The sequence below is a fragment of the Pelmatolapia mariae genome, linkage group LG2 (genome assembly GCF_036321145.2).
Source record: "Pelmatolapia mariae isolate MD_Pm_ZW linkage group LG2, Pm_UMD_F_2, whole genome shotgun sequence".
Lineage (NCBI taxonomy): Eukaryota > Metazoa > Chordata > Actinopteri > Cichliformes > Cichlidae > Pelmatolapia > Pelmatolapia mariae.
Window position 1 is genome coordinate 29,089,259 of NC_086228.1, and position 13,069 is coordinate 29,102,327.

At 41.7% G+C, this 13,069-nt stretch overlaps 1 protein-coding gene across 1 annotated transcript in view; it reads left to right on the forward strand.

Annotated features, from left to right (window-relative positions):
• The window catches only part of slc7a11 (solute carrier family 7 member 11), a 47,759-nt gene that overhangs the window by 11,521 nt on the left and 23,169 nt on the right, over positions 1–13,069 (forward strand). The window contains exon 2 of the mRNA XM_063487352.1: positions 9,122–9,248. Within this exon, the coding sequence (XP_063343422.1) occupies positions 9,122–9,248 (127 nt within the window). The remainder of the gene's footprint in view (positions 1–9,121; positions 9,249–13,069) is intronic.

Below are 13,069 nucleotides of genomic sequence, written 5' to 3' on the forward strand. Positions count from 1 at the left end.
GTGGCGCCAGTTGCACCCCCAAGAAAAAGATTTTACTTTTTATTCACATGTACATCGCAGCCATTCAAGGATAGACATGTTTTTAATGCCCAGGACGGACCTTTATAGGGCTAGACAGTGTAGCATAGAAGCAATCACTATCTCTGATCACGCCCCGGTTTGTCTGAAATTAAGAATGAATCCAAACAATCATTTTAAATATTGGAGAGCCAATGTATCTATCTTGAATAATGAAACAACTCTACAATTCTACAAAGAATTCTGGACAATTTTGGCACCAGTATTCCGCGGAATGTTGCAGGAAATCAAGGAAAATGGCAGACTTCCATCAAATATGAATTCTGCCAACATTAGTCTCCTACTAAAACCAGGCAAGGACCCTTTATTTCCCTCAAGCTATCGTCCAATATCTCTTATAAATGTAGACCTCAAAATAATCTGCAAAGCTCTCTCAAAGAGACTAGAGAAAATAACCCCCCTTTTAATTCATCCTGACCAAACTGGTTTCATAAAAGGTAGACACTCATCAACAAACACTCGTAGATTACTTAATTTAATAGACTACTCATGCAGTAAAAACATTGAAACCATAATATTATCTCTAGATGCAGAAAAAGCATTTGACAGAGTAAACTGGAAATTTCTATTTGCAACTTTACACAAATTTGGTTTTGGAACCTCTTTCATAAACTGGATAAGAATATTATACAATTCTCCAACAGCTTGTATCAGGACAAATGACCAGACATCCTCCAGCTTCTGTCTCCTGAGGGGCACCAGGCAGGGATGCCCACTCAGCCCCTTCACTTTTTGCAATTTTTATCGAACCACTAGCGGCAGCATTTAGACAGGCCACAACAATTAAGGGCATAAAATGTGAGAACGTAAGACATAAAATCAGTCTCTATGCAGATGATGTGTTGCTTTTTCTGCAAAACTCACAAACCAACCTTTCTGAGGTAATTACTCTAATAAACTGGTTTTCAAGAGTTTCAGATTATTCAATTAACTGGTCAAAATCTACAGTTCTTCCCATTAACTGCTCCTTCCATAACTCTTCTTCTGCCCCACTACAATCTGGAAACATTAAATATTTGGGTATTAATGTTTCTCCTAAGCTTTCAGACTTAACTAAATTAAACCACATCCCACTTCTTAAGAAAGTAGAAGGTGATCTGACTAGATGGAAATCTTTACCCATATCACTCATGGGAAGGGTCGCCACTATAAAAATGATGATCTTGCCAAAAATAAATTACTTATTTTTAATGATCCCTAACAAACCATCACAAGATTGGTTCAGATCTCTGGATTCATATATTTCTAAATTCCTTTGGAAAGATAAACCCCCGCGTATCAGCTTAAAAACGCTACAAAGAACTAAGGATAAAGGAGGATTAGATCTGCCTAATTTTCAACAATACTTTTTAGCCAACAGGCTTCAGTTCATCTCAGAATGGTTAAAACATACCCTCTTAGATGAGCCCTGGCTAGATGTTGAACAGGCACTATGCAATGATCTAGAGATTTCAGACCTACCATTTATCAGCTCAAACATCAAAAGATATGAATGCTTCAAAAGTGTTAACATCAGCTCTTCTCTGACAGCATGGTGGGAGTTTCTAAAAATAACGGAGTCTTCATTAATCCCATGCAAACGTACACCTATCTGGAATAACCCTGACATATTACAAAACAATAATATGATTAATTTTCCAGAATGGAGTTGTAAAGGAATTAAATACTTAGAACATATATTAGAGGGAACAGAATTTATTTCATTTGACAGACTAGTTGCACAATATGGGATCAACAAGAAAAGGTTTTTAGAATATCAACAAATTAAATCCATAGTAAAAAAGAAATTTTACCCCAGTCAAGCTGAATTACAAACACCACCAAGTGTGGTACATTTTCTTACTCTTAAATCCCCCAAATTATTATCTAAAATATACAGAACACTTTCTAAAATAGATGAATCAGTATCCCTTCCTATTGCAAAGTGGGAAGCAGATTTATCAGTAAGCTTAGACCAAAACTTCTGGTCTCAGGTATGCTTAAAAACCTTTAAATTGATTAAAAATCCCAGTCTGCAATTAATACAATACAAAATACTACATAGAGTGCACTATACTGGTCATCGGATGTTCAAGATGGGCTTTACATCTTCCAACAACTGCTCACACTGTCAAGGCAATACACCAGACAATTACATCCACGCTCTTTGGTTCTGTTCACCAGTTCAGAAGTTTTGGCGTGAGATATGTGAAGACTTATCAAAGTGTCTGAAATGTAAAATTCCAGCCTCCCCTTTAGTGTGCTTGTTGGGAAAATTGGATGATGTCACTACAGAAACTAATACAGTCCACATGGTTTTTACTGCCCTATGCATCGCCAAGAAAACGATCCTCATGAACTGGAAAAATAAAAATAATCTTAATTCTAGCCAATATAGAAACCATCTAATAGATCACATTAGTCTTGATACAGCCTCTGCCACCACATTAGATCAATCCCTCTGGGCTCCTTTGATCGGCTCCGTCACCTAGAGGGGGTGGGGGGTCGTGGTTTGGTCCCGTCTTAGCTATTGTGGTTGATGTGGAGGTTGGGACGGGCTTAGGGCGCCTGGAGGACCCCTAGAGACGTTATCCCGGGAGGGCTCAACCCGGGGGGCTGTGGTCATAACCTGGTCAGTGGCTCTGGTCGCTCTTAGAGGGTGTTCTCCTTGTGGCTGCGTGCAGCGGGGGTTGGGGGATGGTCTGTGCTGGCGGACGTAGGTTACTGGCCTGGTGGCCTGGCTGCCCCTGAGTGGATCCGGGGCAGGCGGGGGGGCTTGGGGTTCGGGGGTGCTTCGTCTCCGTGATGGGGCTCTGGCTGGGCCTTGGGGCTTCGGTCCTAGTCGGTGTGTCGCCGAGGTTGTGGGCGGGTGGGTGCACGGGGGCTCAGCCCTGGCGCAGGGGGCCTCTGGTGCATCGGCCTAACTGGGGGGCTCTTTAACTGGCGGGGAGGTTGTTCCATCCTTGCAGAAGTCCACTCTGCAGGTGGGGGAGAGACATAGGAGAGGTGGAGAACAAACCTAACCTGGGTGTCTGTTGTCTTGTGTAGTCTGGGAGATGATTGAATGTTAGGGTGGGTACAGTTTCCTCTGCGGTGGGGTAGGGTGGGCTTCCCTGGGTCCTGTGGGGCTTGGCGGTGCTGCTGCCGTAGGCCCCGGTCTGGATGGGCCTGGACTCCCTTGCCTTGGTGGGTGCCAGAGGACGGGGGTGCCTACTGGGGTCAGCGGGGGAGCTGGCCCTAGGGAGGAGCATCTTGCCCCTCCTTTCTTTTCCTCCCCATCCCCGGCTGCCTCCCTCTTCCCGCTCCACCACACCCACCCACACAGGTAGGGCCTTGGGGTGTGGGTGTGTCACCAGGGTGCAGGGGAGCACCATGCCCTCCCCTGTTTTAAATGCACTTTAGAACAACACGCAGCAACACTACACATGAGCGGGAGGAGGGAGGTATGGGGTCTTCACACACCCCCGTTCTCTGCCAGCCATCGGGGCGGGGGGCTGGGAGGAGGTGTTGGCTGACAGATTGGCCTCCCTGCTTCTGCGAGGCCTGGGGCGGTCTGCTTGCCTCCACCCCAGGAGGAAAGGGTCACATCTCTTGGGTCTGGGTGCCGTTTCCCCCTCTGGGGGCGAGGGTACCTGGACCCGGGGTATAGAGTATGTTTGGGGAGTGCGATTGTGTGTACATGTGCATATATGTCTATTCCTACGTTGGATGAGTGCTGAGTGTTTGTATATGTGTGCATGAGGGTGGGAATGCATGTTTGTGTCTGTGTGTGCCTGTTTGTCTGTGTTTATATGTCAGGTCAGGTCTTAGACTCCACCTCCCTGGGAACACCCAGGTCCTCCAAAGTGTGGAGGCTTATCTCCCCTCACCACACTCCCTGCCGGTAACTGATGCACTCAGGGGTCGGTGCATTGGTGGTTCTTGGTGTCCGGGGCTGGGCGCTCAGGTATACACCAGCTCACTCCCGGTGGCTACTTGGCGGGGCCTGGTGCCTGTCGCTCGGTCAGGCATCTTCCGGGGCAAAGGGGGCCCTCGAACCTCCGGCCTCGGGGCCTGCAGCTCGGTTCACTCTGGCACAGCTGGCTGCCGGCAGAGTGGGCGGGCACGCCAGTGCAGCCCCCTCTGGCTTCTGCTCCGTGGCTACTGGGTGACCCCTTGTCTGGGGATCTCCTCAGCCCTTCCCAGGAGGGTGGCACGGATGCCCCTCCGGTGGTACTCCTTGGGCTCTCGCACTCTGGGGTCCCTGGATGTCTGGAGCCTGGATCTCCTCCATGCCTGCTTCATGCCCTGGGGGACGGGGCTATGGCCCTCCACACCCTCTAGCAGACCGTTACATGGGGAAACCTTCTGTATACAAGCGCGCTGATCCACACGGGTGTGCACATGGGTGTTCACTGTTCGTAGACATAAACTACACCTTTCTTAGCTGCTACTTCAAAGCACATTGTGCGCTGTCTGTGCTGCACAACAACATTCAATATTTAGTATTTATTGCTGTTTACACTTAGCTAGATTAACATGATGGTGTTGTGTTTAGTATGTTGCTTTGTTTTTTTTTTGCTTGTTTTCTATTCTTTTTCTCCCAACAGGTGATCCAGGAGATTTTTTTTTTCTCTTTGTCTTTGTAAGTGCCCTTTCTCACTGTCCCTCTTCCCTTCTGTTTTTCTTTTCCTTCCTCTCTTTCTTTCTCCCTTTCCTATCCCCCAATCATGTCTGTCTCATCTGTAACTACTGAAAATAAAATAAATAATAACAACAAAAGTTGATCAAATGGACCAATACGGCAATGCCATGATGATCCATTTGGTATCCTTGTTGGTCTTCAGACAACAATTCTGACGGCTAAAGAACCAAATGGGACAGACAAAAAAAAAAAAAAAATGTTCTTTGTTTGTTTAATTCTAAATGTTTTTGTTTATCTTGGCCTGAGACCATTTGTGGACCACTACTTCATTGAGTATAATAATTTAGTTTTGTCTGTACAGGATTTGAGCCTAAGATATGAAAGACCTAATTTGTGTCTCGTATAACATAAAGGGTTTGAATAGTCCAATTAAAAGGAAAAAGGTACTGAACCAACTGAAAAACTTTAAGTGCTCCATAGCAATGCTCCAGGAGACTCACCTCTCTGAAAAGGAACATGGGAAGTTGAGGAGGGAGTGGGTTGAACAACAATATAGCTCTACCTATCAGGATGGGAGAAAAAGAGGAGTTGCAATTCTTGTTAGCCGGTCAACATATTTCCACCATGAAAAAACATTTGCGGATAGGGAGGGGCGCTATGTAATGGTGATTGGCTCTGTAGGGGGGTCTAAAATTACATTACTGAACTTATATGCACCAAACGAGGACTGTCCACAATTCTTCAAGAATATTGCATCATTAATAGCAGAAAAATCTGAAGGAATGATCTTGGTGGGAGGTGATTTCAACTGTACTTTGAAAGCAGCTGTCGACAGACTCCCGGCACACAATGGCCCCAAATCCAAAAAATCTTGTAGTTTAAATACAATGATTAAGGAACTGGGCCTAGTGGATGTGTGGCGCCAGTTGCACCCCCAAGAAAAAGATTTTACTTTTTATTCACATGTACATCGCAGCCATTCAAGGATAGACATGTTTTTAATGCCCAGGACGGACCTTTATAGGGCTAGACAGTGTAGCATAGAAGCAATCACTATCTCTGATCACGCCCCGGTTTGTCTGAAATTAAGAATGAATCCAAACAATCATTTTAAATATTGGAGAGCCAATGTATCTATCTTGAATAATGAAACAACTCGACAAGATCTTCAAAAGAGTCTGTCTGAATATATTCAATTCAATGATAATAATGAGGTGTCTCCTTCAATCTTGTGGGAGAGTGCCAAAGGTTATTTGAGAGGTAATATTATAGCAGTTTCATCAAGACTGAAAAAAGAGAGACTAACAGGACAAACAGAACTAGAAAACAAAATTAAGAAATTAGAAAAAGTCTATCAGGTAACTAAGGATACTGGGACTTTGAACTCATTGAAAGAGCAGAGGCAAAAGTTGGATGATTTACTAACGTATAAGGCGGAGGGACAACTACGCTTTGCTAATCAAAAGTACTACCAGTATGGCAATCGGGCAAGCCGACTGCTGGCATTTCAGCTGCGTAAAGAGCAATCAAGTAGGGTTGTTCATAAAATCAAATGTCCAAACTCCGGAAAAATTGTGTGCCAACCTAAGGAAGTTGCAAAAGCATTTTCTCTGTATTATCAGGAATTATATAAAGAAGAAAATGTCCCAAATAAAACTGAAAAGATTGAACAATTTCTTAACCCGATCAATCTTAGTAAACTGTCTCAGGAAGAAGCTGAATTAATAACAAATCCAATCACCAGTGAAGAAATAAAAAACAGTATTGGAAAACTGAAAAACAACAAGTCTCCCGGAGTGGATGGCCTGCCAGGGGAGTATTACAAATTTTTTGAAAAAGAGCTAACACCATTGTTATGCAAAGTTTATAATTATGCATTATTTAAAGGTGATCCCCCCCGGTCATGGTCTGAAGCTATTATTAGTGTCATCCACAAAGAAAGCAAGGACCCGACTTTATGCATGTCTTATCACCCTATCAGCCTGCTTTGTGTTGATTTAAAAATTCTTACAGCCATCATTGCAAATAGAATCCAAAAACATATAAAAAAACTAGTGAAACTGGACCAAACAGGTTTTATTTCCCATAGGCAAGGTTCAGATAATGTTAGAAGGGCCCTCAATCTTCAGATTATGGCACAGGAAAGGGACACCTCATCAATGTTCCTGAGCCTGGATGCGGAAAAGGCCTTTGACCGGGTAGATTGGGACTTCCTGCAACAGACTCTCAGGCACATGGGCTTCAATGAGACTTTTATCTCATGGGTCCAAACACTATATAAAAATCCCAGGTCTCGGGTAAGGGTTAATGGGCACTGCTCCGACTTTTTCTCTCTAGGCCGTGGTACTAGACAGGGTGAAGTGCTATCGCCGTCCTTATTTGCTCTTAGTATTGAACCGTTAGCTGAACTGATCAGATCTAACCCTCTCATACAAGGGATTAGAGATGAAACCAATACACAACATAAGCTGTCACTTTTCGCAGATGATATTCTGCTATTTTTAGAGAATCCGGTCACCTCTGTCCCGGCCCTTCTGAGCAACCTTGAAGATTATGGTACAGTGTCAGGTTATAAAATAAATACAAATAAATATGAGGCGTTAATGATTGTTGGCAACTGGCCCACACAGCTGGATCATCTTGTGTCTTTTAGACACTCCAAACAGGGCTTCAGATACTTGGGGGTAATTATTACTCCCAAAACCAATCAGTTACTTGCACTCAATTATGATCGGTTGTTCGGGGAGATTAAGGGGGACTTGGACAGATGGAATCTACTCCCACTCACTTTTATGGGGAGGATTGAATGTATAAGGATGAATATTCTTCCACGCCTATTATTCCTATTTCAGAACCTACCCATTTTGATCCCACAGTCTGCATTTAAATTATTAGAAAGCATTACATCTAAATTTATCTGGCAGAATAAACGACCAAGGGTCAGACTCAAAATGCTAATGTCTGGAAAAGAAAAAGGGGGCCTCAAGTTGCCTAACTTCAGAATGTACTATTGGGCAGCTCAATTAAAATCAATGACAGCCTGGATTATTCATGATCCAGAAATGCAGTGGGTATCTATGGAAGATTATTCATTACCAGGTATCTCCCTTCGGAGTCTCCCATTTCTCAACCCACAATCATGGAAAAAAAATTAAAATAACTAACCCATGGGTCAAGCACACTGTAAAGATTTGGAACCAAGTGTTAAAAATGTTAAAAGGGAATCTGACCATGTCTCGAGCGATTCCCAAAAATGGAAATATTGAGTTCCTTCCATCATTGTCAGATCGGAGTTTTGAGAGGTGGGCGGAGAAAGGCTTGATTACAGTCAATCAGCTGTTTGAAAAGAATACTTTTAAAAGTTTTGCCCAGTTAAGGGCTAAATATGCTTTATCCCCAGGGGACCATTATAGATACTTACAGTTAAGGGACTACATTACAAAGCACAAAGATTGGGACAATATTAGAAGAGAACCAATCGGATTGGAAAACCATTTTATAAAACTGCTTGAAAAGTCGGGTACATTGAAAAACCAAGTGTCTTTAATTTACCAGACACTGCTGGTTGACATGTCTGATAATACCTATCATATAAAACAACAATGGGAAATGGAACTCAATATAATTTTGGAGGATGTCACATGGGAGAGTGTCTGCTGTAGCTGCCACAGAGGGGTGGGTAGTCAAATGTGGAAGGAATTCGACTGGAAGGTTAAATTAAGATTTTTTAGAACTCCACTGAAAACCTTTCTATCCAAAAGTAGTGTCTGTGATAAATGTTGGAGAGGGTGTGGGTTTGTGGGGGACCAGACGCATATCTTTTGGGACTGTGTTTATATACAACAGTACTGGATGGATGTTAAGAACATTATACAAAACATATTGTCAGTCAACCTCCCAATGGATCCTCTGATCTTTTTGTTGGATATCTTTCCTGATGGTTTTTCCTATGAGCAGTGCTTTCTCCTACATCTCCTCCTCATGATTGCAAGAAAACTGATAACAATCCACTGGCTCAAACCAGAAACGCCCACAGCTGCCCAGTGGCTTCTGAAAACTAGACATGTCTATACGATGGAACGGATAACAGCTCAACTACAATTAAAAGTGCCAACCTTTGAGAAAAAATGGAGACTAATTGTAAAATATCTTGAAAGGACACTCAAGCCTTAACCTTGTTACATCTGTGCTTAGGTATGTAGGTATTGATATGTATGTATGTATATGTATATGTGTATATATGTTTTTCCTTTTAAAGTTTTTGAATTACCCTCACCATTATATACTGCAGATTTGGTCTCAGGTCATGTTGTTGATGTGAATTGCCTTGTTATTTTTGGCAATAAAAGTTCAAAAAAAAAAAAAACCAGTCCTGGGACTGGTATGTACCTTGCCTCTTGTTCCTGAGCTAGGACTAATATGTCACCTCTGTCACTGCAGGAGCCCTGTCCTATGCTGAGCTGGGAACATGCATTAAGAAGTCTGGCGGGCATTACACATACATAATGGAAGCGTTTGGACCTCAGATGGCTTTTATAAGATTATGGGCTGATCTCATTGCTATAAGGTAATGCTTTTTGCCTTAAATTAAGTCTGAATCTTTAGCTCTACAAATCATTGTTTTTTGTCACAAAGTATAATATAAAGGATGTTGTTTGTGGTGGCAAGAGTCACTGCTTCCAGCAGTAAGCAGCTATTTTCTGTAACAGTGTAAAGCCTTAGTACAACGCTAACTCGGCAGCAAACAGAGAGACAGATGCAGTCAGTGACAGGTCAGTAGTTGGTGGAGACCAAAAACAAAGCTAAACAAGAGCAAATATTGGACTTAAGTGAGCATTAACATGATTCCAAAAGGAAGCTGATGTTACTCATCAAACCTGATGGGACCTTTGCCATAACATCTTTATAAGTGTTATCTTTCAGTTCGATTTACAGATCTGTTGCTCATTAGTGACCACATAGTATGATATACAAACTGTGCAACTGGTGTAACCATGTTCTTTTCTCAACCGCTGAAAGGAGCAAACTTTAGAGACCATTAACCTCCTGAGACCCAAACTCTTTCATAGCATGCATTTTTAATTTCTCTTTGCTATTCGGGCTGATTGGGACCTGATGAATGTAAAAACTAAGAATTATGTTTTTGGTTTTTTTTACCTGATTATTATTTCTGAGCAAAATGAAAAAATTTTGATAGAACAGTGGCAGTATAATGTCCTCGTAAGTGGATATCAGGCCCTCGTAGAGCAAAATTTAGTATTTTGGTCTAGACAACCCAAAATATGATGTCCACATATGTGGACGCCAGGTCCTAGGAGGTAAATGGATGTATCTACTCAGCCAATCACATGGCAGCAACTCCATGCAATTAAGCATGCCAACACAGACGACATGACCTGGTGAAGTTCTGCCAAAGAATCAGACGAAACATGAGTGAAGTGACTTTAAATGTGACATGTTTAATTGTGCCAGGCTCTTCTGAGTATTTTAGGAACTGCTGAAATACAATATGAAATAAAGATAATTATGCATATACATGCTAAGAAACTGATGCATTCTAATAAACACAACATTAAGTGGAATAATGGTTTGTGGAAGCTTCCATGTTGTTCAAACGTCTTGGACAGTGGAGCTGGACATCACTGTTCAACCTATTTTATCGACGTGGCTAGAGATCACAGTGCACGTGTTTGCTATAGAGGCAAATTTGAATTCCTGTTTGTGCATTCAGACTCAAGACATAAAGGATTAAACCTTTAATCACCGGAGAAAAGATCTCTTTCAACAAGGAAGGGAAAACATGAAGGAAAGAGACAATATGACTGACATCTGAATAAAATCTAAACTCTCTTCCTCCTCAACTCAAGACTCATCTCATCACACCTCTAACACATGCAAACATGCGTTAATATGCGTATTTATTTCTGATATTGTCACAATTACTTATTGTCAGCAGGTTAAACCTTCGGTCTCTGGGCTTCTGACAATGAGCTAAACAACAGTTGGTTATAAGCTAACATAATACCAGCTAATGTAAGGCTAAAGTCAAATCATACTTTCCTTGTGATAAACAGTTTGATTACATTCAGACATATAAAAGTGTCTGAGTCAAATAATGTTGGATCTACTTCAAAGACAGTTTTGATAACATTGGCTAGCAGCTGTTATCCGAGGGTAACGACAACTAGCAGCAGCAATATCTGCAATGCTTACTGGCAGAAAAGTTCATTATATCCTCAGCAACTCCAGATGATGCCCCTCAGAAGGTGAACTGTCAGCAGAACAAGTCCACCTTTCTATAGAAGGAGTCAGTAGAAAACTTAAAGACAGGACAGATTTTGTTTTAACAGGATGAATCCGGATTGTCAGATAGCGGTTGCTTGTAGAGCCATGGATGGACTTGCCAGCTTGAGCCAGCATGGCCACAATCTACACTGCAGTTCAACACAGGACTTTGGTTTAAAATTAATAGCAAATATTAGGTCATGGTATTGTCAAGACTAGCTTTCTATCCAGGTTTTAAATCTGCCTAAGGTGATCTAAATAAATAAAAAGAGTACAATTTTTACAGGACATTTATTTCAGATTCCAGATTTTAACTAATATAATTAAAAAGGAAGGTCATTCACTTTTCCTCACAGAAAGTTAGGAGACACATGCTGTCTCTCTTCCACAGCATGTCTTCATCCTGTCTTCCTTCTCTCCCCAACCGGTCACAGCAGATGGCCCCGCCTCTCCCTGAGCCTGGTTCTGCCGGAGGTTTCTTCCTGTTAAAAGGGAGTTTTTCCTTCCCACTGTCGCCAAAGTGCTTGCTCATAGGGGGTGATATAATTGTTGAGTTTTTCTCTGTGTCTATTATTGTAGGGTCTACTGTACAATATAAAGCACCTCGAGGCAACTGATGTTGTGATTTGGCGCTATATAAATAAAACTGAATTGAATTGAAAGTTTAGACTCGAGGTGTCACATGTAACCACGTGTTGACGATAAATCTGATTATATAAATTGTCTAATTGTATGCGTTTGTACAGTTACAGGGACTTATTCAACACAAAATACAACAAGTTGTATGGAGGTGATGAAAAAGTTTGTTTAAGAAGAAAAGACAAGAAGCTATAGATGAATTTAAATGACAGTATTATTTCTATTATTATATTATATATATTATTGCATTTGGGTGCTCTAGTTTAGATTATACCACATCAGCACAAAAACAATTTCTCTCAATCTCAGACTTTTACATCATCACAAGTCATCGCTGCTGTGATTGGTGGAGGAGCAGAAAACAACTCGTAAGCCTCTAGTCACCTAATGTGGTGCAAATATTGTGTAGTCTGTATTTTACAAAAAAATGATGTGTACATAATCTCTTAGACTGTGTTTGGTGACGCACACCAGGGGAGCAAAGGCTGAATGGCTGCATGTGACACCAAATTTACTTTGTACCACAGAGTTGAAAAAAATGCTCTATGGAAGTGGATCACAGACAAGGTGAAGCAGTACAAACAGTCTACTGGCTATTTGGAGCTGCACAATCTTATGCTGCCCTCAGGCTACAAGGACTGAATGGAAACCATGGGAAATGAACAGAGAGGGAGGCAGAGAATGAAAACAAGAATGAGGGGGACAAAGAGCGATTTCCCCGGCTGCAGCGGCTCAGTGACTGCTGTGGGAAATGAAGAGGGAAATACAGATGAGCCAGAAGATGAGCCTTTGGGACTAGCCAGTATTGTTTCATTCATATTGAAACCAAGCCCACTACTGTGCACACATGAGGATGTGATTATGGGAATGTTATGTCTAGGAAGTTGCCCATCTGATACTACAAACAAACTCACATCATTATACCTGCTACAGCGGGACTTACAGCTGGATGTGAAAGCCGGCTTGGAAATCACCACGATCGTATTCATTTGAGAAAGCTTTTAAATAGTCCAGAGTCTGTGAAATGTGCTATATAAATAAACGTTGTTTTTTTTTTTTACTTATTTATGATCTAACATATGTACCATCACCAAGTAATTTTTTTCTAAGAAGTCATGTCACATATTTCATAAATTTCTATGAGGTCATGTTGGTATTATGCTGGGTTAAAAACCCATCAGACTGAAATCCTTTGATTTCATTTTTGTGACTTTTGTGTTTCACTTGCTTTTAAAAATGTATATCACAAAAACAAATATAACAATATAACAAATATGCTGCCATCTAACAGATGCTTGTTTTCCCATATACTGCATTTGTTTGTTTCATGTCCAGCTGCAATGAATCAAAGTCATGTATTTGCTTTGTATTAGCTTTGACTTTGGTCACCACCTTCAGTGCTAGCTCTAGAACCATGTCTTTTTTGCTGTAATGACTTGATGAGACTGCCAAAGGTGAAGATGC